Source organism: Camelus bactrianus, chromosome 22, assembly GCF_048773025.1.
Source record: "Camelus bactrianus isolate YW-2024 breed Bactrian camel chromosome 22, ASM4877302v1, whole genome shotgun sequence".
Classification (NCBI taxonomy): Eukaryota; Metazoa; Chordata; class Mammalia; order Artiodactyla; family Camelidae; genus Camelus; species Camelus bactrianus.
In genome coordinates this window covers 20,272,586-20,298,215 of record NC_133560.1, presented here as the reverse complement: position 1 = coordinate 20,298,215, position 25,630 = coordinate 20,272,586, and the positions used below count along the sequence as shown (strand labels likewise).

Here is a 25,630-nt window from a genome sequence, read left to right as displayed (position 1 = left end):
GCCTCTGGGAATCTGGACTCCTCTCTCTGGCCTCCCTGGCTTCAGTGGGGGTGAGGGAGAGTCCATCTGACCTTGTGTCGATGTTTATTGTCTCTCAAGAGTTCCTAGAGCAGACTTAAATTTCCTGCTCCTTATTAAGCCTGAAGGGCTAAGTGTGGTGCAGAGAAAGGGTTGCCACGGCTGGTCAGGCTCTGTTAAGAGCCTCACACATTCCCGATGTGCCCTCTGCTGATTCACTCCTGCCTCTGTGGGGGGAGGTGAAGTGTGGGATCTGAGGCCCGGGTGAAGCAGGAGTGGGTAGAGTGAGAGCGGCTGGTGGCACGCAGGTTTCTGTATTACTCCACATACTAATTTTGATGTTTCAGGAAAGTAAAGATTTACATATCACTAAGGATATTTCTTTATACGTAAAAGCTTATGCAACCTGATGAGACATTTTAGGAGTTCTTCTAGATTCGGAGTTGGCAAGCATTTTCTTAAAGTGTTAGTAAATGTTCTAGACTTTGTGGGACAAGAAGCAAATACCTATTATTAGGTATTTAATCTAACCATTTAAAAATGTAAATACCCTTCTGAGCCCGAGATTGTGGCTTATACCCTCTCAGCCCTCTCCTATAGCGAGAATATGTGGCTCCTTCACTGCCATGAAGTAAAATTCAGGTACCATAATCTGCCCACATACTTGCAGAAAACCAACACTTGTGTGCCTAGGCTGTCACACTGAGAGATGTGCTAGCCCTTGTTAGTAGCCTCATCCCAGCACTGCCGATGTGTGTGTCAGAAGTGTTTGTTGCCAAATGGAGAGGTGACTTTTTGAAATGGTAATCTGCTATCAAAATTTCAAACAAAGCACAGCAAAAAATTTCAACAACCTGATTAAAAATGGGCAAAGCACTTGAATAGACCTTTCTCCAAAAAAGATATATGAGTGGCCAGCAAGTACAGGAAAAAATACTCAGCATCATTATAATCCAGAAAATAGAAATTAAAATCACAGTAAGATACCACTTCTCCCTCATTAGGATGACTGCTGTCAGAAACAAGCAAGCAGAAAAATAACAAGTGTTGGCAAGGATGTGGAGAAATTAGGACCCTGTGCCCTACTGCTGACAATGTAGAATGGTGTAGCTGCTGTGGAAAACAGTGTGGCAATTCCTTCAAAAGTTAAACATAGCCTGCATGATCCAGCAACTCCACTACTAGGTATACGTACCCCCAAAGAATTGGAAACTGGGGCTTGAAGAGATATTTGTACTCCGTGTTCATAGCAACATCATTCACAGCAGCCAAAAAAGGTGGAAGCAACCCAGGTGTCCATTGACAGATGAATGAATAAACAAATTGTTGTGTGTTCATACAATGAAATATTATTTAGCCTTGAAAAGGAAGGAAATTCTACACTTACGACATGGATGAACCTTGAGCACGTTATGCTAAGTGAAATAAGTCAGTCACAAAAGGACAAATCAACTGTATGATTCCACTTATATGAAGTCCCTGGAGTAGTCAAATTCAGAGAGACAGAAAGTAGAACGCAGGTTGCCAGGGGCTAAGGGAGGGGGAATGGACAGTTTCAGTTTGGGAAGATGAGGCAATTCTGGAGAAGGATGGTGGTTGTGGTCCACAACCATGTGAATGTACTTAATGCCAAAGAACTACTTCATTTGTAAGTGGTTAAGATGGTACATTTTATGTTATGTGTATTTTTGTACAATTTTTTAAAAAGATCAGGGAATCACAAAAAGGTGCTTGTGTAATGTTAATAACACTACCTTCATTATGTTAAATTCCAAAAGTTGATTTTGCCTTTTCCTTTTTGAAAAAGAAAGCCCTCCCCCCCCCTCCAAACAAAGCGTACACTCTTCTTGAGTTTACTCTGGTTGTTGCTTTCTGAAAAAAAGAAAGTACGTTAAAGTGGTGGCAGACACTGTGAAATGGGTCTCTGATCTGGCTGAGACCATTACAGAGACAGATTTTCTGTCATGAGTTCTTGGCTTCCTTAACAACCTAAATGCACCTTCGAAGTTTCCGAAATGCCCCCCCTCAGGAGACCCATTGTCCTTAAGCTCATGTTAGTGACTGGAGAGGTGGACGGGGACTGGCCTGAGCTGGCCCCGCGGGATGCGGGTGTGGGTGTGGGTTTTGGTGCCCTGGGTCTGCGTGGCAGGGGCTCTGCAAGGGAGCCAGACCAGTGTCTGCTCCCATCTTATAGCTCAGAGAAACCTGGCGCCTGCCCTGGGGCTCCTGTCACTCCTTCCTGTCCTTTCCTCCATCGCGGATGCTTCTAATGCTTGACCCTACCTCGTGTGGGTTGTGGCCTGTGAGTGGGGGCGATGATGGGAACTGTTGGCTGCCATCTGAGGTGGCAGTTCCTGGGGGAGGCGGGGGGAGCATTAGGAGTGCCTATTCCACTCAGATGAGCGGAGTCTGTGCGCCTGTGAATGGATGTGTGAGCTCAGCAGAAGTGCCAGTGAAATTCACCACTTAGTTATTTAAACTTCCCTATTTGTATGTTTTTGCTGTTAAAAAGTATAAAAGATAGTATGTTTAGTAAGATTATATCCTGGGTTTGGAAAGTGATCCCAACATTCAGTTTCTAATTGATAATTTAGAAGGGCTGCCTTCCGGAGAGGGGAACTGACAGTGAAGGGAGCCTGTGGGATAATGAGAACTGCATTCCCACATCTGCAGGGGTCCAACTTTTACTTCCGGTGCTTAGGCTTTGGGGGGACCCTTCACTGTGGTGGGATTCCAGGCCCTCTGGTCTGATGTTGTGCAGCTGTCCCCCAGGGAGAGATGGGGACCGTAACTAGTTTGTAAGAAGTCATCTTGTGGCCCTCTGTTCGGAGCATTTTCCTCAGCGTCCTGGTTGTGGTCGTGTCTCCATGGCCAGACAACGTTGGGCCTGGATGTGGAGGCAGGGTGGATGACCTCCGCCATCCATGCCGATTTTGGCCAGGTAGGTTTGATAGGGAAGAGAGGAGTGAAAAGTCAAATTAGAAGAAGCTGAATTGACTCAGAGTGGAGAGTGGTGGTATTTCACTAGAGAGTGGTCGTGGCTGCTCCTGTGGGGAGAAGCCATGTGCCCCAGCTGAGGCCCAGAGGTTGCAGCCTTTCTTGGTGATGCTACCATTCTGCCCTAGGTCGGTGGGCCTGAGGGCATCCTGCAGAACGGGGCTGTGGATGACAGCGTGGCCAAGACCAGCCAGTTGTTGGCTGAGTTGAACTTCGAAGAAGATGAGGAAGATACCTATTACACGAAGGACCTCCCCGTACATGCCTGCAGGTGAGCGCCTTTGGCGGAGGGGAGGACTCGCCTCCCAGAGCATCCACAGTCCATGTGCATTCGCTGACTTTGCAGAGGCCTGTCTAAGACCATGGACTGTGACACTTGGGCAGTGTCCTTGGGAGTAAGGAGGTTGCTCAGGCCCTTGTATACACAGAAGTCCCTGTTACTGGGCAGGAGAGTAAGATCAGCACCCTCTGTCACCTCCGATTCTCCCAGCAGGAGGGGAAAAGATTCCCCTTCTCGGCCTTCTTCGGGCCGTGGGGTTGTTCCCCAGTACCTGCCCCACTCGCTCATCAGAAAGAATTCATCACATCGGATGATCATTTGGGTCTAGAGGGTAAATAGAGCAGCTAAGATTTCTCTTACAAAGAGATTACTGTAGGATTCTTTAAAATATCTGCCTCCCTGATGCGTTTGAGATTCCTGAAAAATTGGAAGCGAATGGTCAGTGGATAGACCTGCATATTGACCAAATTTGGAATTCTCATCTAGAGGAGGACCTATCCCTTATGTTTTGGACGTATTCTTGCTTTTTTGTTACACGTACACAAGGAAATTGAGACCAAAAGAGGTGAAATGATCTTGCTCAGGGCACCCCGCCAGGCAGGGCAGTAGGCCTGGGCCTCTGCTCAGCTTTGCCCGCCCCTCAGGCACACTGCCCCCTCTGAAGTCTGCACCCAGCATGGGACTGGGTGCCGCTCGCTCTTTATTTGGTAGGCTGACTTTTTAACTTTATGTTGGCTCTTTATTTATTCTCATTTACAAACATTTTTATGTATCACTAGTGTTCCCATTATATGTGAAGGTGCCCATGAAGTGGTCCTAGTGACACTGCAGGTGATTAAAGTCTGCACACCCCCTTGCCCTCCTGCTGTCCCTGTGTACTGGAGTGGGGAGAGTCCCCCTGGTGTGAGGTGTTGCGGGGAAGGTTCTTGGCCAAAGCACATTCTAGTTTGAAACTGAGTCTTGGCTTCATCCACGTACAGAACTGTGGAGAGCCAATGTTTTTGTTTTTGGTGTGTCGATGTTCAGAAAAGGGAGGCCAGGGGGGGCTCTCCTGAGGTGCTCCTTGCGAGAAGAGCTCAGTTGCACCCCCGGACCCTCCACTGCTGCGATGGCTGAGTGTTCCCAGGAGCACGGCGCCCTCTGCTGGAGCGTGGGAGGTGCTGTGAACACAGCATAGTCTCAGCTCTGTTTATCTTCCGTGTGCCAAGAGCTAGAGATGCTGATTTCCTGCTTATAAGTCACAGTTCCTGAAACTTGAGGCCAAGGGGAGTGACTAGGTCACCTTGGGGGTGTTAGGCCTCCATTGTTGGGCTCACCTGCCCCCTTGCACAGCTCTCACCCTGCCCCCCACCACCTGGAATGGGCTTTGCTGCCATCTGGGATGTCTTGAGAAGTCTCCACAGCACCCCTACCCCTTCCCTGTGTTCACAGAGGTCAAGAAGCCTCTGCAGTTAACTGATTGGATTTTGTTAGTGGGATCGTTGGGTTTGAGTATGTGTTTAATGAAAAACTTAAAAATGTTGTAAGAGGAAAGAATTTTACATCCTGCCAAATTAAAACCAGAGAGCGATCTTCCAGCCTTAACTGTTGATGTTTTGACTTTTTTAGTTACTGCGGAATACACGATCCTGCCTGCGTGGTTTACTGTAATACCAGCAAGAAGTGGTTCTGTAATGGACGTGGAAATACTTCTGGCAGGTAGATAATCAAACCGCGCATGTGTCTTTAATCAGTGCTGTGCTCAGATTTGTGTGTAAATTATGGAAATGTTGAAGCAAAGCACAATATAAAATCATGCTAACAAACCTGGTTTTTTCCTTCCTCTGTGACTGGTTTAACTTGAAACAGATGGTGGTGTGTGAATGCCTTAATGTATTTACCCTTGATTTATTCTCTGTGGTTCTTTTTATTATGCAAGTAGGGTTGGCTTAATTCTCGTTCCCAGTTTTTATTTATATTTTTCTGCAAGATGAGCTCCTGGCACGCCCGTTCATCTTCATTACTGGGTGCCTGGGGAGGATGTTCCCAGGACAGTAATGGGCATCCATGGGACCTGCTTCCTGAGGAGGCTCCCTCTGGCCTTAGCTCATCGGAGCAGTCCTGGGGCTAATATGGGCCAGATCCTGAATCATCAGATTAAATTAAGTTCACTTGACCATCGGCTCTGGGTTTCCCTTCCTGCTGTTGATCAGCAGCATCTGTGACGAGGTCCCTTGTTTTGTGTTTGGGGTGAGACCAGCATTGTGCGGGTGCTTGGATTCCAGGGGAGAGTCCGTTTGTCTGAGCTAGAGTGGTGGGACTCCTCAGCCCCCACTGCTGGCGCAGGTCTGGTCCTGGCGGCTCTTGCGGGGTTGCTGGGATATGCAGCAACTCCATTGCCATGAGAAACAGAGCAATCTCCGTAGGACAGGGCTCCAGGTCGTCAGCAGGAAAGCAGCATCTTCCTCTGAGGTTCATGTTTTGGAGAAATAAAGCAACAAAATTCTGTAGGCAAGTTTATTTGTACAGAGCCCACGCCCTTCCTGAGCCTTCAGCAGCCATGGACCAGGGCTTACCATCTTGTGCAGCCTAAGGACACAGAGTGGTCAGATCTCGTGTCAGCTTGGAGTTAGTGATGTGAATTATGGGGTTCTGAGTGAGGCAAGAAAGGGGTCTGGTGTTTTTTAGAGATTTGAAAGGAAAAGCATTTCAGGGTAAGCAGAAGAGACCAGTATCCCATTTTCTGAATGTTCTGGGTAATTTAAGTGTTACTGTGTGCATTAGTTCCTCTGCTGCAGGAAAGGCAGTTAAATAAAACTTGTCTTAGCTGGCACCCCCAGCTTCCGGTCAGCAGAGCCAAGATCAGGGAAGTGAGCAGAGGGCCTCTAAGGGAAAACAGACTCAACCAGCATTGTGTGTTCTGTGCAAGGTCAGATTGGGAAGGTGATGGGACAGCCACTCGCCTTCAGGAAGCTTTCAGTGTCATGGGGTGAGGTGGGCGTAGAAAAGACAAGAGGAAATCACTGCTTCCGGTAAAATGCCCAGTGGTGGCAGCTCCACAGGGGGTTACCAAGAGTGCTGATGATTGGTTAGATAATCTGACAGTCTTTGTGGGGCCAGAGAGGGTTAGGATGTTGTCATCTGAGCCCAAACTTGTAACATGAGGGGTTTCCCAAGGTGATGCGAGGCCGGTAGCAGGGAAGGCTGGAGGCCCAGCAGGCATGCTCAGTGTCTGACAAACCCACAGCAAAGCTGCGGATAGCGGGGGTGGCGGGGAGAGCCCGAGGCAGAGCTGCACACCACCTATGGTCCCTGAGCAAGGCTGGTGTAGCAGAGTGGGGAATTCAGCAGCTGGGGGATTCAGTAAGACCCTGGAGTAGGTGAATTGTGTCCTGAAAATGAGAAGGATGATAGAGCCCTGGCCATGCGCATTAACGAAAGAGCTGAGACAGTGGGGCTTTCAGATGGTTCAGAGCTGGCCCTGTGCTTCCAGAGAGTAGCCCTGAGCCCCCTTACTCAGTATTTTTGACTGTCCTCAGGTTTCTAATACGTTTAGTTATCAAGTTTCCTGGCCTGCAGCAAATGAGGAGGGTCATTGCTCCTGGAGGCAGGTGCAGGGGCCACGAGAAGTGACTTTGAAAGGAGCAGCAGAGAAACTACAGCGAGCAAAGAGGAGCAGTGAACAGGGGAGCCTCTCGCCTCTCCAGGACAGCAATCTTGGCCCCAGTAATAGATTCAGTTAGGCCCGATAAGTTGGATTTAAGAGAGCAGTAACTGGGCGGGGGGTGGGGGGAGGCAGGAACTATGTGAAACGTGTTAGGAAAGTTTTCCTTAAAAATAGTTCAAGTCAGATTGATTTTTGCACACAATGGGGAGCCAGTACAGGGGCGGGCTGGTCCCCTGGGATGCCAGATGGATGAGGTGTGACTGCTCTTGCTAATGGACCGTGACCGGTACCGGAACTTTTAACAGGGCTCAAAAATTGAAAGTGGTGAAAAGCCAAACTTTGAGTGTTAACTATTTATCATTTCCTGGTTTCAGCCACATTGTAAATCACCTCGTGAGGGCAAAATGCAAAGAGGTGACTCTACACAAGGATGGGCCCCTGGGGGAGACGGTTCTGGAGTGTTACAATTGCGGCTGCCGCAACGTCTTCCTCCTTGGCTTCATCCCTGCCAAGGCTGACTCGGTGGTGGTGCTGCTGTGCAGGTGAGGGTGGGGCCTCGATTTCCTAGGGGACTGCCTTTCCGAAAAGACAGCCACTCTATGGCTCTGACTCCCTGGAGCTCTAAGATACTTTAAAATAGTGTCTGCCGGCTGGCGAGGTGTAAGGAGGTTCGGTAAGGTGGGGTAGGGGTGGGATTGAGGCTTGTTAGATAGCTAGGAATGTCGAACTCTTTTGGGATGTGTTCTGGTTAAATCATAAAAATCATTCTGTGAAAGCAAAGTCTGTTCTGAGTTTTAAGAATTCACAGCTCAGGCACATGGGGAGATGCAATTTATTGCTAACAATTTAAAGGTAATGTGATCGTATAATAAATTGTAGGGAATGCCACTCTGAGGTGAAAGGGAATCAGTCTTTAAGGGCAGAGGTCATCCTCACCTGGGTGCTCCCCGCCCTTGGGCCTTTTGTAGGCAGCCCTGTGCCAGTCAGAGCAGCCTCAAGGACATCAACTGGGACAGCTCACAGTGGCAGCCCCTGATCCAGGACCGTTGCTTCCTGTCCTGGCTGGTCAAGATTCCTTCTGAGCAGGAGCAGCTGCGGGCCCGGCAGATCACCGCGCAGCAGATCAACAAGCTGGAGGAGCTCTGGAAGGTGAGGCCCGCTGGGAATGCAGATCCATCTCAGCACCAAGTTTCCAGGAGGGAGAGTGGAACTGGGGTAGCGTCTTCAGAAACAGGAGATTCTGGAAGGAGCTAGAGTGAGACTCTGTAGCCTCCACCTGGAGTGACCCCTTGCTAGGAGTGTGGGCACCACAGTCACCTCCGCTAGGTGCCATCTTAGAGAGTAAAGCTCTGGCTGTTGGAATTTTTCTCTTCTTGCTAAAGGCAAAAGGTGGGTGGTGGGAAGGAGGAGGATGGGACCCAGCTATGGGTGGACATGTCAAGGGGAGCCAGGCCTGAGTAGGCAGACAGGACTGCAAGTGCACAGGCCTCATCAGGGCTGTAACATGTCAGAGCCAAGGAGGCACCAGGCTGGGGGCGAGCGTTCAGTGGGAATGAGGTCAGGATCTCAAAGGTTAGATGTGGGACCCAGAGAAGCCAGACAAGTGAAAGGAAGAGGGGCTGTCAGGTCAGGTAGTGGGATTCCTGCCCTGCCCGCAGATCATTTCTTTAGAGAAGCCCTTCTCTGGTTCTGACAGTTTAGATTTTTTGATAAAGTTTTAATAACTAGACTAGAAATTTTAATTAGGCACCCATGTAATTAGAAATCTGAAATGTGAATTTATTTTCACTTCAAGTGCAAGTCAAAATATTTTTCAAGTATTGTCTAGCAAAGAACCTTTCTGCCTCGATTTTCAGGTTGCCACGATTATTTTACCATTTCAGTTTGTATCCAAACAGCCCACATACTGTTTTGTTCCTGCCAAGGAAGAGTGTCACTCTTGTTGGTGCAGCATAGGGCCAGGAGGACCCTGTGCTGGGGGGTCTGTTCACCTGCCGGAGAAACTCGTGGTCTTTCTGGCAGCCAGGAAGAGGTGTTCTTTCTCCCAGTTCGGGGGCTAGGTCTTCGTTGGAGGATGCAGCCATCTGATGGTATAGGCATGTCAGGCTATGTGGCTGCCACGGTGTCCACCTCTGTGTGCCATGTTGACTTCCTGATATGGGTGCCACCGACCACTGGGTGCCCTTCTCTCCATGAGCCCAACATCAGCTCATCCTGAGAAGTGATGGGTGTGCCCAATAGAGGTGAAAAGAGGAAAGAACATGGTGCTGATTCTTGTCCTCTAGGAAAATCCGTCTGCCACCTTGGAGGACCTGGAGAAGCCAGGAGTGGATGAGGAGCCACAGCATGTCCTCCTGCGGTATGAGGATGCTTACCAGTACCAGAACATATTCGGCCCTCTGGTCAAGCTGGAGGCCGACTACGATAAGAAACTAAAGGAGTCCCAGGTGATGTGGTGTGTGCAGGAGGGTCTGGTCATTTTAACCAAGCATCTCTTCTGAGCCTTGGGGCGGGCAGTTTTCTCTGCAGATGCTGATGTGGGCTGAGGCACAGCCCCCGAGAGACGGAACCGTGGATGGAGGACAGGCGAGGGAGCACTCTGTGGGCAGATGCCCCATCACTCAGAGCCAGACACCCGCCTAGGTGTTTTCTGATTTTAAATTCAACAAAAATTCCTCACAGTCGGGTTCGTAGGCTTTACCCGCAGCCACAAGAGTCAGACCCTAGGAGCCCACAGCTGCCGAGGACACTGCTTGTGTCTGTCCCGCAGAGACCATGCACAGGAAGCAAGAGCGCCGAGGCTCACGGGCTGCATCCTCAGCCATCAGCTTCCTTTTCTCCGTCCGCAGCCCACAGAGAAGCTGCCTCCAAGAACAGACATCATGTGGGGGTCTCCTGGTCGTCTTGTGCAGGTTTAGGGGTCCTGATGACTTCTCTCCCGGATATGCCCTTGGTATTTCAGGCTATCGGGTGCCGCTCACTGTAGGGCACACGCTTGTGGAAACCCAGACACGAGGAGTCCAGGCCCGTGTCTGTGTTGCAGGCTAACAGGGCTCTTATTTTTTATGTGCTCAGACTCAAGATAACATCACGGTCAGGTGGGACCTGGGCCTTAACAAGAAGAGAATCGCCTACTTCACTTTGCCCAAGACTGACTCTGGTAATGAGGATTTAGTCATAATTTGGTTAAGAGGTGATTTTAAGTTTTAAAATATTTGTGACCATAAGTAGCATAAAATTCCTAGTTCCACCCTTGTAAAGTATCCCTTAATTTAAACTCTTTATGGTGGCGTCTGTGGCGCATGTTGAAAACACTAAGTTTCTTACTCTTTTCCCTGTAAGACATGCGGCTCATGCAGGGGGACGAGATATGCCTGCGGTACAAAGGGGACCTGGCGCCCTTGTGGAAAGGGATCGGCCACGTTATCAAGGTCCCTGATAGTATCCTTTGTGTAAAGAAGGGCTGGCACAGGCACCCTCTGCCCACGTCTCTGATGAGCTTGTCCTGAGCATAGGAGACCTGTGTGGGGGTCGGCACAGGGAGCCTTCTTGAAGCCTCAGGTGCAGGGAAGGGTGTTGGGTACGGCCACGGCTGCAAGAGCCTTTTTTTGAGTCATGTTTGTTTCCAATCATTGAGCCCTTTCTTCAGTTGTACTCTGAGGTCGCACTGTTTGTATAAAACTGATGAAAGAGCTGGCTAGGCAGAAGCCAGGGCGCTTCGAGTTCTGTGCCTGCGGGCTCTGCAGTTGCTCACGGTTGGGACCTGGCACCTGGGCCCTGGGCTTGGCTGCTCCATGCTGGCACTGGGTGCTGCCCCAGGCTCACAGGGAGGACACTGCTGGCTGCAGTGGTCCCGGACAGTGGGCTGAATCTGTCAGTGAGATTGGGCCTCACTGGCTGCGTTTTCTGTTTGGTGCAGAGGAGGGTCTGCCTCCTCAGTATCCGAATGCGGGCTCCTCAGAAAGGCTTCTGACAAGGGTGAAACTTAACTCAGTGGCAGATTATGGTGATGAGATTGCCATTGAGCTTCGGAGCAGTGTGGGCGCGCCCGTGGAGGTGACTCATAACTTCCAAGTGGATTTTGTGTGGAAGTCAACCTCATTCGACAGGTATGTCGCCTCCTTCCCCGCCTCTACTTCCCTGCAACTGCTTCTCAGTCACCTGCTTTGGTGTGGCTCCTGCCTCCAGCATCCCCGGGCTTCTCCCCGTAACAGAGGAGCAGGTCTGCACGCCACTGACCTGGCCCTTTCCTGACAGGATGCAGAGTGCATTGAAAACCTTTGCTGTGGATGAGACCTCCGTGTCGGGCTACATCTACCATAAGCTGCTCGGCCACGAGGTGGAGGATGTGATCATCAAGTGCCAGCTGCCCAAGCGCTTCACGGCACAGGGGCTCCCTGACCTCAACCACTCTCAGGTTCTCACCTGTCCCGGGGGCAGGGGGGTCCTGGACTGCAGAGCCTGCCGGGTGAGCGGCCCTCCGCCATGCCTGCACCCCTAATGGCCACTTGTGTCTGAAGGTTTATGCCGTCAAGACTGTGCTACAGAGACCACTGAGCCTGATCCAGGGACCACCGGGCACAGGAAAGACAGTGACCTCAGCCACCATCGTCTACCACCTGGCTCGGCAAGGCAATGGGTAGGGCTCTGCACGGCTCAAGGCAGTGAGGGGGAGGCCAGTCTTCCAGGAGGGCTCAGGGCCCCGGGTGCCTGGCATGCTGCATTTCACCGTTTGCGTAAGATCTGGCCCTTGTGGTTGCTTTGAACAAGCAAGCCTGCCATTCTTGTAAAGGCCGCGCTGGGTAGGTTCATCCTGGGTTGTATTGTCCTATGTGCATCTCGGAGCTTTGAAAGTCTTCATGGTGTGGGCAGGAGGTGAGGATGTCGGTCTCAGTTGTTAACGGGGTGTTGCACAAGTAGAGTAAAGATGAGGTGGGGATAGGAAGCTCCAGACCGTCTGGGTTTTAGCTCCTTCAGTATCGTGTCATTCCTGGCTTTAGTCTTAGATCTCGAACTGGCTCCACTTCCTGTGATTCAGAGCAACAGTCTTAGCTAATTAGGATTTTCTCGGGCGAGCACTGAGACCTTGGCTCACCTTGTGTTGAAGGCCTGTGCTCGTCTGTGCTCCAAGCAACATAGCTGTGGATCAGCTGACTGAGAAGATCCACCAGACCGGGCTGAAAGTTGTGCGGCTCTGTGCAAAGAGCCGTGAGGCTATTGACTCCCCGGTGTCCTTCCTGGCCCTGCACAACCAGATCAGAAACATGGACAGGTGGGTGTTGGGTAACTGACCTCAGGTGAGGTGCATCTCCTCCGCCTAGGCCCTGGCGGCTCACACGCCCCTGTTTTTCCAGCATGCCAGAGCTCCAGAAGCTGCAGCAGCTGAAGGATGAGACTGGGGAGCTGTCGTCCGCAGATGAGAAGCGGTACCGGGCCCTGAAGCGCACTGCTGAGAGGGAGCTGCTCATGGTGAGCTCTGCCCCCGACCCTGCTGCCCTGGAACTGGCCTGGGCCTCAGGGCTTCGTTAGGACTGAAGGACCTGTTTGGATACTCTTTTGCATTTGAGGAGAAAACTTTGATAACCTCCTTCTAATGCTCTTCCTGAGATCACACAGAGACATCTTGCCTGAAACACATGATTTTTAGGCTTCCACTCCCCGCCAGCCTCCCTTCTGCTGGGATCTTGGGAACCTGGTCTGCACACCCTGGGGGTGGGGGGGAGCTGGATTGCTGTCTCCTGCTTTTTTGTAAGAAACCAACCAAAAACGATCTCAGCCTGATAGTCGGTTTCCCTTGCTCAGCACTGCCCCTCAGAGGCTGTCTCGAGGCACAGAGCCCTTTCTTAGGCGTGAAGCCCAACCACTTAGGACCACAAAAGTTAGTGTCATCACAGCCTGGATAGTAGATGTTGTCAGGGAAGGACCACTTGTTTTCATAGTTGTTGCAGAGGGCCTGGACCAGAATGGTGTCTGTGTCCTGTCTGCCTGCCCTTTGGGGTCTAGTGCCCTGATGCCTGGCACACTTTCTTTTCCAGAACGCTGATGTCATCTGTTGCACGTGCGTGGGCGCGGGGGACCCGAGGCTTGCCAAGATGCAGTTCCGCTCCATTTTAATCGATGAAAGCACCCAGGCCACCGAGCCAGAGTGCATGGTCCCCGTGGTCCTTGGAGCCAAGCAGGTGGGCTGCAGCACATCCATTGTAGTCTTGTTTGAAAATTGGTGTGCATTCTTTTTTGTTCCAATTCTGCATAATTCTTAGTGCTGAAGTTTTGTTTTTGTTGTTTGTTTTGTTTTCATGTCCTGCGGTGCTGATGCCCTGACAGAGCACAGAGGGATGCACAGCAGGCCCTTTGGTTGGGGGGGTGGGGTGGTCTCTGAAGGGTGGACTAGGCACAGAGCTTCTGTGTGGGCTCTGAGTGCAAGTTTGTGTGTTTCATGTATGTGGTGGGTGGTTTTCCCATCCCAAGTCAGTATCTTGCCACCTGAACTCTCATAGCCAGGTGTTTATATGGACCCTGGGCCTCTTGGTCCCCTTTGAGTGGACCTCTAGGTTGTTTCATGCTTGAGCTTCTTACTTGTGTGTGGGCCTCTCACCACAGCTGATCCTTGTGGGTGACCACTGCCAGCTGGGCCCCGTGGTGATGTGCAAGAAGGCGGCCAAGGCCGGGCTGTCCCAGTCACTCTTCGAGCGCCTGGTGGTGCTGGGCATCCGTCCCATCCGCCTCCAGGTCCAGTATCGGATGCACCCTGCGCTCAGTGCCTTCCCATCCAACATCTTCTACGAGGGCTCTCTTCAGAACGGTGTCACTGCAGGTAATGCTCGGCTCAGAGCGAGGGGCGTAAGTGACAGCTTGTATGCAAGGGGTGCCTCAGAGGCACAGTGGTCCATGGGACAGAACGTACACTCTAGAGTGTGGGACATTCTCAGGGTTGTGGGCAAGGGGGAGTCCATGTCCTCGTGAAATTCAGAGTCACTACATGAGAATCCCCACCATTGGCTCACAATATACAGCATATAGACGAGGGGGTGGCAGAGCTGACCGCCCCTCCCACTCCTTCCTCAGAGGTTCTCAAAGTTTGGGCTCTGGGGGTCTCAGAGACCTCTGCACAACTGAGGCCAAACTGCTTTCATAGAAACACCAGGGCATTGTGTGCCCTTTGGCTGTGCTGACACTTGCTAATGGCTCAGAAGCCTCAGCACAAGTCAGTGGTACAAGCAGACTGCTGTGTGTCGTCGTTACCACCACACGCCTGTGGCGGGCAGTGTCCTGGATCCAGAAGCAAAGACAACTCAGTTTACTAATCCTTGAGTGCATGTTGCTGTGATTCTGTGTGTGATGGGAGAGGAAGTTCTCCTAAGACACTTGTCAGGTGTGAGGTTCTTGAAGGAAGGACTCACAGACACACTGTAGTTATGCAGCCTGGGATATTCAGCAGGAATTTTCCTAAAAATGATCAAAATAAGCCTGTGGCTTCAAGGAGAACAACTGACAGGATCCATCACCAGTGCTAAAATCTGAGCATTAAAATAAATACTAGAATTTTGGAAAACCCATGTTCCCTAGTATGAGCTGACCAAGTCTTCCTGATGCTGAGTGGCTTTTCTGTTGGGATCTTGGTGGTGACAGATGTCAGGTGCGTCAGCCTTTGGAAGGTCCTCCTGACTGGATGAGCAGGCACTTCCTATTCCAAGGGCCAGCAGGAGTGCTGCCAAGTCACTCAGGGTCAGAATTCATGTGAGCACAGGGCAGAGTAGAGAGGCCATCATCACTGACTGCAGGGTGACCTCCTGTCCATCTTTCCTGTAGAATCAGGGGCAGAATTCCGCAGTAGTGAAAAAGCTCACAAAACAGGCTTCCCTTTTCCAACCACATGCATCTGTGAGGCCTGACCATCCTTACATACTGCAAGGGCTCATGGGAGCCTGGGAACAGTATAGTGAAATGAGTTGCAAAAATTCACTAAATATATTTTAGTGAAAAATATAGTTACTTTTTATAAAAAGTGTTTTTAAGTTAATATGTTTACTTTTAAATGAACTTTAAAAAAATATTTTAAATTTAAAATACAATAAATACCAGATGTCATCCACAGAGACTAACTGTTTGGGCTCCTCAACTTTTCAGAGTGTAAAGGGGTTCTAAGAGCAGTGTTTGAGAACCACAGACTTAGTGTCTCGTTGATGCCAGCAGCCTGCCCTATTGGCCTTGTTTCGCCCACTTTATAGATGAGGAGACTGAGGCTGACAGCATACGTGCCTGTCCAGGGCCACTCAGCTGCTGTGTTGTGCAGTCTTGACACTTAGAATGCTGCCAGTCCATTGGGTGATGAGGGTAGAAAAGGCCAGGCCAAGAGGAGCTTGTTTGTGATTCTCTGACACAGTTGACACTTGGGAAAGCCGCCACTTAACACTGATTCAGTCCCTCGCCAGCCTTGTTCCACCTACCTCCACGGTGGCGTCTCTGTACAGCAGGGGTTGGTGGTGGTGGTTCGTTCACTGCTGTACCATTAGTGCCCAGGACATAGCACCCAATAAGTGTATTTTTAAAACTCTCTATTGAAGTGTAAAGAAATGCGTGGATTTAAAGTGTTCAGCTTAATGAGTTTTCACTCGGTGAATACGCCTATGTAACAGCACCTGACTCTAAAAGCTCAGCGTGACCAGCTCCCTGAAGTGACCCCTGTCCAGGGCAGTGCCGGCGCTTGCCCAGACCCTCTGACTCAGGGTAGCCGGACATCAGCTGTGGTGGGAGTGTTTACATCACAGGGATTGGCAAGCACTGTAGGTTAGCCCTTGTCCCACCCCCAGCAGGTGGTTAAATGTTTGCCAACAGCCTCTGGGCTAACTGGCTACTGAACTGGCCAGCTGCTGCCCTCACCTGAACGATAGAGGTGGGCTTTGCCTCATTTCCAGCTTGACATAAAAGGATCATACTTCCCTCAGATGTCAGACTTCCTTCATCAATGTTAGGCTATTTTGATGCAAAAATACGAGTTTTCTTAAACTAATCTGTTAATTAGGTACAACTCCAGTCAAGATGTCTCAAAGAGGTGGTGGGATGTATGATTTGACAAGCTGATTTTTTAAATTATAAGGACACGCATAGGATCAAGCACCCAAGATGAACACGAAGAGCCTGATGAAGTACTAGATGTCAGGACTTACTGTAAAGCTGCAGTTGACGACTCACTGGGCATAGCACCCAGGATAGAGTCTAGAGGCAGACCCACCTGTCTACGAGCCCTGGTTTGTGGGACCGATGGGACAGATTTCAACAGTGTCATCCATAAAAGCCAGTTGTAAGGGCTTATGGGTCCCTTAAAGTACAACATAAAGCTTCTGGAAGCAAACCTTCATTACACTGGCATAGGCAAAGTTTTCTTAAACAGACTGCAGAAAGTGCTACCGGTGAGATCTGTAGCAAGTAAGCCGGCTTTGTTCTAGGCACAGTGCCAAGTGTTCCTAGGAGTTTTGGTCAGAGGACCCACTCGGTGGCCTCCCCAGGGCCCTGCAGTCCTGAGTCTCTTGCCTGGAGCCTGCTGTTTCCCCCTCCACTGTGTGCCTGTGCCCAAGGTGGCATGGCCTCCACTCAGCTCTCCATCAGCTCAGCCGAGACCGGCTACTCTTTTTTTTCTCTGATGGAATGCTTTCTTTTTTCTGTCCATAATGACAGCGGATCGTGTGAAGAAGGGCTTTGACTTCCAGTGGCCCCAACCAGATAAACCGATGTTCTTCTACGTGACCCAGGGCCAAGAGGAGATTGCCAGCTCAGGCACCTCCTACCTGAACAGGTAAGCAAGGACTCTTCTGCAGCGTCTGCTGGCCTCAGTGATGGCTTGTCCAGTGACCGCCAACCTGTTGGTTTTGTGGTGGTGAAACTTCCTTGCCTTCCTTATCCTCATTCTGTTCAGATGCTTAAACCAACAGCATATTTCCACCTCATCTTTTCAGTATCTATTTTTATGATGAGCAGATCCTTTATAAGCCCATGTATGAACCTTTTGTGTCCTTCACGACTCTCTTGACGAAGGATGGGGCAGCCCAACTGTGGGCGCACCAAGTGGGGCCTTCACGGGGCTGCGCTGGAGGTGGGCTGCCCCGAGCCTCCACAGCCTCCAGACTCAGGTCTCAGGAGCCCGTGAGTGGAACCTGCGAAGTGAAAGCCCAATTTTCTTAGGACGGAGGCTGCAAATGTGGAGAAGATCACCACGAAGCTGTTGAAGGCAGGTGCCAAGCCAGACCAGATCGGCATCATCACGCCCTACGAGGGCCAGCGCTCCTACCTAGTGCAGTATATGCAGTTCAGCGGCTCCCTGCACACCAAGCTCTACCAGGTGCGCACGCCCAGTCTGGCTGCCGGGTCCTACCAAGGGCGCTGACCTTTGACCACCTTGCAGTGGAGATGCAGCAGGCAGGTGGCTGGCACCTGGGGGCTCTGCAGACTTCAGGTCCCAGACTTGACGGTGGGATTTAATGGTGCATCTCGACACATTTTGTGCAGGCTGGGAGTCCTTGAAGGAAGCCAGCTGGCTGACCATGACCATTGCCCTTTCCAGGAGGTGGAAATCGCCAGTGTGGATGCGTTCCAGGGGCGTGAGAAGGACTTCATCATCCTCTCGTGTGTGCGGGCGAATGAGCACCAAGGCATTGGATTTTTAAACGACCCCAGGCGGCTTAATGTGGCCCTGACCAGAGCGCGGTATGGAGGGCTGAGTCCTGTCGTGAGCAGTTACTCACTTGTCCCCAGCACTCCTGGTGGGTGCTGGCACAGACAGGCCAGGCATCTGGGCAGGAACGTGGAGGGTGGCCCTCGCGGCTCCTGTGTGGTGAAAGGGGTTCCTAGGCACCCTTACATTGGATTTGGGTTTTGGGTTTGTTTGGTCTTGTCTCAGACCATTTTGTGTCATGTTCTGCTCACCACGTGACGCTAAGCTCAGTGTCTTTTTGCCCATGTTTTGCAGATACGGGGTCATTATTGTGGGCAACCCAAAGGCCCTGTCCAAGCAGCCTCTCTGGAACCACTTGCTGAACTACTACAAGGAGCAGAAGGTGCTGGTGGAGGGGCCCCTGAATAACCTGCGGGAGAGCCTCATGCAGTTCAGCAAGCCCAGGAAGCTGGTCAACACCATCAACCCAGTGAGCACCAGCTGCGGGCAGGGGGACGGGGACTGCTGGGAGCCCCTTTCTCCCCAAGCCATGACACATGTCAGTGTGTGAACAGGAGCGATGCCTGCTGGCCTGACCCCACAGAGCCCCCCGTGCCAGGTTTCCCAAGAGTTCTGAGGCCTTTCTGGTCTTGAGCCTTTTGGGATGCTACGTCACAGGTGGCACCTCAGAGTCAGATACAAGCAGGAGATTTTGTAAACCTGAGGTGCCCTGGGGGCTTAGGGAGTGGATGCTGCTCAGCCTGAAGCCCAGAGATAGAAACATTCAGCATCAAAGGCCAGGTCAGGAGGAGCGAGCAAGGCCAAAGCAGATAAGCCAGCAAGGCTCGGGGGTGTCCTTGGTGCAGCCTGGCCATCTCCCAGGCCACCAGTTCTTTGAAAAGTTCTTCCTTGTGTTGACATGATAAATTCCTCACTTAATTCCTCTAAACTCTTTCCAGGGAGCCCGATTCATGACAACAGCCATGTATGATGCCCGGGAGGCGATTATCCCAGGATCAGTCTATGACCGGAGCAGCCAGGGTGAGTCTCTGTGGGGGACCAAGCTGGCCCCTCGGTTGTTGACTATTCCCATGCCCACAGCTTCCAGCTTGGTTACTCCTAGAGTGGCCTCCCAAGCCTCAGTCCACAGAAACCTGTCTGACAGTGAGAGTTCTTTCTCCGCTTCTTTTGTCTGAAATCAGAGAATTGGTCTTTGGCAGTTTCTGAAAACCAGATTTTTTTTAAGTAATACAGCTCTATGTATAGCAGTTTCTCAGCAAGTACTTACTGCAGCTCTGCCTGTTTGCCCCTGTGCTTCCACCCAACCCTGCCTGCCCTTTGCTCGCCTTCTCAGTGGAAAGGTCACACCTGCAGCCTCGTTTCAGGTTTCACTGCTTTCCTGAAGCTTTAGCTCGGTCTGTCAGACCTCAGGGTCAGGCGCACGCCCTTTTTTCCTGTGTGAGGTTTGTGTGTGTACTAAGGCTAGTTCCTGTTGCCCGGAACTCTTCCTCTTCCCTGAGCCAATCTATGGATGGTTGCCATTCATCCCCCCAGATCCCTACCTCCTGGGACCCTGAGCCTGTGGGCTCTGTGCCACCTGCCTGAGTTATACATTGGCCTTCAACCTCTCATGTGTTTGTCATCCACTCCTGAGGGCAGGTGCACTCGGCTGCTCCTCTTACATGTTAAATTGGCAGGACCCCTTTCCCTGCTCCAGTGTTCTCCTGACTGCTGGGCTCAGACTGGGTGTTGTGTTCTTTAATAACAACAGAGCTCTCATCACACATCCAACGAGTCGCCAAGTAGCTGAGGGTTTCCTGGGTCCATCCTTCATCCCTGAGTCCAGTGTGGGTCTGGTTAGACCCAGGGCTGCCCTGGGTCTTTTGCCTTCAGTGAGATCTGCTGGTCTGTCAAGCTTAGACGTTTCCTTGCTTGATGGGGGAGGGGTGGTGGTGGCAGCGGTGGCATGTAATATGAATATAACATTTGCCATAAAAGGGGCTTTTTAAAAAAGATTAGAAATGTAGGGGTTTTCAGTTTTTCAGATCCCCGTGGAACAGTGATTCTCAATTCCCTGGGGGAAGAGGTTCAGTGACAGGAAAAGACAGACATTTCAACTGTGGGCAGACCAGCTGATTTGAAGGGCAGGCAACAGAATCATTTGGATGCTGTGTGACCCCTGCCATTCACCTTGTGTCTTGTAGGCCGGCCCTCAAACATGTACTTCCAGACCCATGACCAGATTGGCATGATCAGTGCTGGCCCCAGCCACGTGGCCGCCATGAACATTCCCATCCCCTTTAATCTAGTCATGCCACCCATGCCACCGCCGGGGTATTTTGGACAAGCTAATGGGCCAGCTGCAGGTGAGTACTGAGCAGCATTCTGTGGGGAAGATCAGTTTGGCCTTGGAGTTTATTCACATCCAGGCTCTGAGCAGGTGTGCTTGTCTGTGAGGCTCAGAACCTCCTTCAAGGAACCCTGGACTGCTGTCTTTCAGGCCGGGGCACCCCGAAAGGCAAGACTGGTCGTGGGGGGCGCCAGAAGAACCGCTTTGGGCTTCCTGGGCCCAGTCAGACGAATCTCCCTAACAGCCAGGCTAGCCAAGACGTGGCGTCACAGCCCTTCTCACAGGGTGCCCTGACCCAGGGCTACATCTCCATGAGCCAGCCCTCCCAGATGAGCCAGCCCGGCCTCTCCCAGCCTGAGCTGTCCCAGGTGAGCCCTCTGGCACTTTAACTGGAGACACCTCACACCCACAGGGAAGTCAGATCAGCCCAGGGAGCCCGCCCCACACACAGACACCCTGACACTCACCCCTAAAGACCATAGCAGTGGGACTATAGGTCTAGAACATTCCATGCACAATACTGTCCTGGGTAGCTGGCCTGGGTTACCTCTCTCCAATGGCAGGGTAACCAATGTGGATTTCCTGCCACTTAGGCTTGAGGGTAAGTTTCCAGACTGTTCTCTGGGGTTGGTGAGGGGCTGGACACAGCAGATTCCAGAGGCTGGGGGGATGAGTACACGTCCTCCAACGGGGTGCTCATCTCTCCAACCTTGTCTTCCAGGACAGTTACCTTGGAGATGAGTTTAAGTCACAGATTGATGTGGCGCTGTCACAAGACTCCACATACCAGGGAGAGCGGGCGTACCAGCACGGCGGAGTGACGGGGCTGTCCCAGTACTAGAAGGCAAGCCAGCCTCTGGAGGAGGTCTTCTCTGGGATCTGGACTTCTAGGGAAATTCGGGAAACGTGGTGGGAGCCTCAAGTCCCCGAGGGGCCAGCTCATCCTGGCACCTGTCACTTTGGGTTTCTGCACCTCTGCTCACATTGTCAGAGGGACGTGAGCTTCGTGCACACCTCCTGTACATTATCCTCTCTGGAGAGGGTCCTAGAGCTTAGTGAGAAAGGGGTGGATGTCGGGGCTTCCCAGCCACCCGAGTAGGCAGGGAGGAGGCGGACACACTTCTTGCCCCAACAAGGGAGCTCATGAGGGTGGCAAGGGTCTCAGCTCCCTGGTACACGGGCACCTCTGGAGGTGCTTCTAGGTGCCTTTGAGGGCCTTGCTGCATGGTTCCCCGTCCGTGATGTGTGTGGCTGGAGCAGGGCAAGTGTAGGCCTGAGGTCTGCCCCTCACCTGTCTCTGTGCAGGAAAGTGGGCTGCTGTGCTGCTGGGAGAAGGATTAGCACTCTTCATACTGTGCTAAGGCTCAGTACCCTTAGCTCTCAGCCTTCTTCTCTCTGGGTGGAAAGTTGCTGGTCGGGGCACCTGGTTGGCATCTGAGGCCCCATTTCACACATGAGGACACAGGTGCAGAGTGGAGTCGGGGAAAAAACCCCATGCCTTCCGGGCCAGGCCTGGGAGCTCCCTGAGGCTCCCACCTTCTCTGAAGCCTCTCGCCCTCCCTCCCTCCCCGACAGGTGGCGGCGGAAGAGCTAAGCTACGTGGCTTAGTCCATCAGCATCTTATTCTGGGTAATAAAAAATAAAAATAAATGGATACCTGTTTTCCACTGCTAAAACTGAAGCACCACTGTGAGCAACAGGAGAGGGAGAGGAGCACCCGAGGGAGAGAGGAGCCCGAGACAGAGCGAGCGCCCACTGCTGGCACGTGGCGGAGAGGAGAAGGAGAAGGGAGAGCGGGAGGTGGGGCGGCCGAGGACCGCCCGCCAGCGAGCCCGCCAGCCCCGCTCGCTGAGGAGCCCCGCGCTCGCCGCGTCCACACCTGGGTCTGCGACCAGGGCGGAGGGAGGAAGACCCTCATCTCAGAGTAGCCCTTTCCTCTATTCTTTTCTTTCTTTTTCTCTTTTATTGAAAGGGGACTACGTTTTAGCTGGAAAAAACTTCGCATTTCTGTGCCGAGCAGGCTCCTTGCAGGTGGCGGCCATGCCGGTAGAGCCCCTCCAAGTGCGGGTTCCGTCCACACCGGCTCTGATACCGCCGCAGTCACACTGCCTGTGTTGTCAGGTTTTCATTTAAAGAAAATACTTGTTTGGGGGTTTTGTTTGTTTTTTAAAGATTCTTTAAAAGGCGAATTGAAAAATATACTTTTCTGAGTTTGTCTCTCAAATCTTAGTGGTGGACCTGGGAGATGTGAGAAGCTTCCAGAAATGAAGTTTAAACGAGCCAACCCAACTCAAGATTAGGATGAACACCTGTGACCGGAGGAAAATTTTTTTTTTTTTTCAGTTTTAGCTTCCAGCGGCTTCTCCCTGTGCATCAGGGCGGTAAGGGAGCACAGTCCTGGGCCAGGCAGGCGGCTCCATGTCTCTGCTGGACTCCAAGAAGCAGAGCGCGTCCCGTGCACCGTGGACTCGGCCCCCTGGGAGGGGCCTCAGGCAGGACTGGCCGTGAGGTCAGAGGACCGGAAGGTGGCTGTTCCCTGGCCAGTGGCTTCTTACCCGGGGTCCTTCCTAAGGATTTGGTGGAAAGCGGCAGCCAGGGGGATCTGTCCCTGTCCCCAGGGAAGCGCCCATGGTTCCTGTGGCCGATTAGACTCACCAAGCGCCTAATCGCTCCTTGTTCCCCACCCTACCCCCTTAGTTTGGAGTCCTCCTACTTGTGGGCATAGCTTCAGTGAGGTGGGGTTGTTTCTGCCTTGGGCAGGGGTGAGGGCAGGAATAAGTTTCAGAAATAAGTTGTGTGCTGAAGGGCTTGGAGTTTGTCACATCAGGTGGTACAGGGAAGCATCTACCTGTGTCTGGGTTGCAGCTTGGGAGTAGTAATTAGCTGGTGGAGCCATCTCAGCTGTTTGCACACCATGGTGGAGAATTAGCCTCCCTGGTGGGACCTAGTTGGGGACCGTCTAACCTTAACTCTGCCTACCCAGGCCCTGATGACCCTGAACCCCAGTATCCCCCCATGTGCCCTACACTGGCCCTCATCCCAAAGTCTCCAGATTCCAGCTGGTACATGGGAGAAATGGAGACACACAGGCCACCTTTCTGGCAAGGTCTCTTATTTATTACCATTGCTGTAGGGCTTTCGGTTCCCACTTCTTTTGGTAGCTGCATAGAGTTGGATAGGTTTTCGCTATGACCCCTTGTGCGCCGTCCCCATGGGTGACACACCCACCCACCCTGTTCTGTTCCTTGGAATGCTTTGCTTCCACTTTGTGCTGTTTGCTTTTTTTCCTCCACCTTAGCAGCAGTTACTATGAGTTTTCCAAATCAAGGAGCATCTGTACCAAGGCAATGTAACTTGATTTTTGGTCTTTTGTTTTAAGCTCTTTTGTCACCTGTAAAATCTTAATAAACCGCTCTTGCTTTCACACCGGGTCTGGATAACTACAGGGGAACTGCAGAGCACTTGGTCTGGGGGTCTGGCTGGTTGGGGGCAGGGGATTTGGGGCCACCTTGGTGGCAAAGTTGAGACGCCAAACCTGCGCAGCAGGGACTGGAAAAAGGGACCCTGGGCCCCTCTTGTGAGCAGTGTCTGGGTCTGTGCAGGGGCATTTCTCAGCGTCCAGCTGCATTAGACTGTTGGGCCGAATAGGAAGCTTGGGAGGGCTGGGCCGGTGGTGGCGCTATAGGACCCCCCCCCCCACCCGCCAGCCTGGTGGTGGATGGCGGTGGACAGAGCCGCTTCCCTCCCCACCCCCAGGTGACAAGGTCCCAGGAGACAGCAAAGAGGACCACGCATGTTTATTGTTGCCTCATCCCGCCCGCCCGCCCCCAGGTCAGCGGCAACCGCACTCATCCACCACCATGTCTTCGTAGTGCCGCAGTACCACGTTGTCGCTGTTGTCGAAGAAGAGCACGGAGATGGGCGACAGGCGGGCGGGCACACAGCAGGGCAGGCCGGCGGCGCCGGGGGCTGCCGCGTGCATGAGCGCGCGCAGCACCGCGTGGTTGAGCGCGGGCGCCCCGCCGGGTTCTGACATAGCGGCGGGCAGCGCGCACTTGCCCTGACAGTAGTTGGCCAGGAAGCCGCGCGGCGCGATGACCCAGCGGTGCCAGCCCACCTCGCGGAAGCTCACGTAGAGCCGCCGCGCGCGACACGCGCCCCCGGAGCTGCCGCCCACTGCGGGCTCGGCCTCGCGCCGCGGCCGGGTCAGAGGGTGGCACAGGCGCGGGTCGAGGGTCACCAGCAGCAGCGAGGCCTCGGATAGGCGCGCGCAGTAGGCGGGGGCCCGGGGACGCAGCGCCAGCGTCAGGCGGAGGCTGCGCGGCGTCGAGGCGTTGCGGGCCCAAGCGGCGCCCAGCAGCTCGGCGCGCACCGGCGTTCCCAGAGTGGGCACCGCCTGGCGGAGCAGCACCGGCCCGGGGCTCGCGCCTGCCGGCGCCACGCTCAGTTCCCAGCCTCCCGCCGTCGCCTCCGCGGCCGCGAAGCGCAGTTCCAGGCGCGCCTGGCTCGGGCGCTCGGCTGGTTCCACGGCCGATAGATCGAAGACGACGGTCCATTCGGGGCACTGCCCAGCAGCCGAAGAGGGCTCTGGGGGCCGGGCGGCTGCGCCTGGGGAAACAGGGAGAGGGCTCGGCTGGCGCTGCTTCTCCATCCGTTGCCCGGCCCGCCCGCGAGGGGGTCTCGGTTGGGAGGCGAGGAGCGCACCATCTGTTAGAAGGCGTCAGATGGTGTGAAGCGGCGGGGGGGGGGAGGGGGATGGAGTTGGGGGGGCATCACTTGCAAGTAAGAGGCCCTGCCCGGTGCAGGGCAGCCAGAGCCAGTCCGCGTTTGGGGACATGGTGGGGAGGAGGATAGGATAAGCGAAGGCCTGGGGCCCCGTGGGGAAGCGATGCTTGGGCGGTGTGTCATCTGCAGGAAGGCATCAAAGTAGAGGGGACGGGACTGAGTAGAGATAGGGCTTCAGCTGTAAGCACAGAAACCTGGCCTTCGGACCACTCCCTCAGGTTCCCGCAGATATCCACACGGAGGAGCGGATGGAGTGCAGAGGCCCAGACGGAGCAAGTGGGGACCCTCAGGGCTCTCCGGTTTCCCTCACGCAGGGCTAGTGGTTTGTGTCGGCCCCGGGGGCGCCCAGCGGGGTCTCCGCTCCCCAGACCCACACTTCGGGCGCAAGTTCCACTCACCGCGGTCCGGGACGTGGCGCACGATGTTTCCAGGGACCCCAAGCCCCTCCACGTGGCATGGTCGCAGGTTGGCCCCCGGAGGCGTCCTCCGCGGGCCCGCTCTGGCCTCCTGGTGGTCCCGGCGGCGGAACAGACGCCACATGACTGGAGGTACGGGCCGGGATGTGGGGGCGTCTCGGGGAGCGTCGGGCAGCCCGAGAGCCTGGAGCAGGGCGGCGGCGGCGGGGCCTGGGGGCACGGGGGCATAGGTCGGGGACAGCGAGGGCAGCAGCAGGGCCAGTAGAAGGACGCGGCGGTCGAGATGGTAGCGCGGCGGTGGCATCTTCCTCGCTGGCGGCGGGCGGACGAGTGCTCAGGGGCTGCCGGACTCCCCGACCTGCGGGCTGGGGGCGGGGCCGGGGTCCGGGTGCCGGGGGGCGTGGCCGCGATCCCGAAGCCTAACTGGGACCAATCCCGGGGGTGGAGTCTCGAGGGTGAGGGGCAGGGGTCCCGGGAGTGGCCAGGGCGG

General features: G+C 53.4%; 2 protein-coding genes across 3 annotated transcripts in view; one reads left to right on the top strand and one right to left on the bottom strand.

Annotated features, from left to right (window-relative positions):
• Nucleotides 1-23,363, top strand: part of UPF1 (UPF1 RNA helicase and ATPase) — a 32,140-nt gene extending 8,777 nt beyond the window's left edge. The window contains exons 2-24 of one of the 2 annotated variants that reach the window (XM_074350369.1): nucleotides 3,144-3,286; nucleotides 4,904-4,993; nucleotides 7,316-7,483; nucleotides 7,910-8,090; nucleotides 9,227-9,388; nucleotides 10,017-10,101; nucleotides 10,284-10,382; nucleotides 10,942-11,050; nucleotides 11,199-11,358; nucleotides 11,462-11,580; nucleotides 12,049-12,213; nucleotides 12,296-12,410; nucleotides 12,977-13,120; nucleotides 13,542-13,755; nucleotides 16,617-16,734; nucleotides 17,121-17,277; nucleotides 17,500-17,642; nucleotides 17,905-18,079; nucleotides 18,549-18,630; nucleotides 19,794-19,955; nucleotides 20,090-20,307; nucleotides 20,661-20,783; nucleotides 21,515-23,363. In XM_074350369.1, the coding sequence (XP_074206470.1) occupies nucleotides 3,144-3,286; nucleotides 4,904-4,993; nucleotides 7,316-7,483; nucleotides 7,910-8,090; nucleotides 9,227-9,388; nucleotides 10,017-10,101; nucleotides 10,284-10,382; nucleotides 10,942-11,050; nucleotides 11,199-11,358; nucleotides 11,462-11,580; nucleotides 12,049-12,213; nucleotides 12,296-12,410; nucleotides 12,977-13,120; nucleotides 13,542-13,755; nucleotides 16,617-16,734; nucleotides 17,121-17,277; nucleotides 17,500-17,642; nucleotides 17,905-18,079; nucleotides 18,549-18,630; nucleotides 19,794-19,955; nucleotides 20,090-20,307; nucleotides 20,661-20,780 (3,129 nt within the window). In that variant the 3' untranslated portion in view covers nucleotides 20,781-20,783; nucleotides 21,515-23,363. Of the gene's footprint in view, nucleotides 1-3,143; nucleotides 3,287-4,903; nucleotides 4,994-7,315; nucleotides 7,484-7,909; nucleotides 8,091-9,226; nucleotides 9,389-10,016; nucleotides 10,135-10,283; nucleotides 10,383-10,941; nucleotides 11,051-11,198; nucleotides 11,359-11,461; nucleotides 11,581-12,048; nucleotides 12,214-12,295; nucleotides 12,411-12,976; nucleotides 13,121-13,541; nucleotides 13,756-16,616; nucleotides 16,735-17,120; nucleotides 17,278-17,499; nucleotides 17,643-17,904; nucleotides 18,080-18,548; nucleotides 18,631-19,793; nucleotides 19,956-20,089; nucleotides 20,308-20,660; nucleotides 20,784-21,514 lie in introns of both variants that reach the window. The other variant, XM_074350368.1, reaches the window with a different exon arrangement.
• Nucleotides 23,364-23,720: 357 nt separating this feature from the next.
• GDF1 (growth differentiation factor 1) lies at nucleotides 23,721-25,444 on the bottom strand. The gene is made up of 2 exons (XM_074350370.1): nucleotides 25,123-25,444; nucleotides 23,721-24,547 (listed from the first exon to the last, which is right to left on the bottom strand). Exons 1-2 carry the CDS (start codon nucleotides 25,442-25,444, stop codon nucleotides 23,772-23,774), a joined length of 1,098 nt encoding a protein of 365 aa, XP_074206471.1. The 3' UTR covers nucleotides 23,721-23,771.
• Nucleotides 25,445-25,630: the final 186 nt, after the last annotated feature.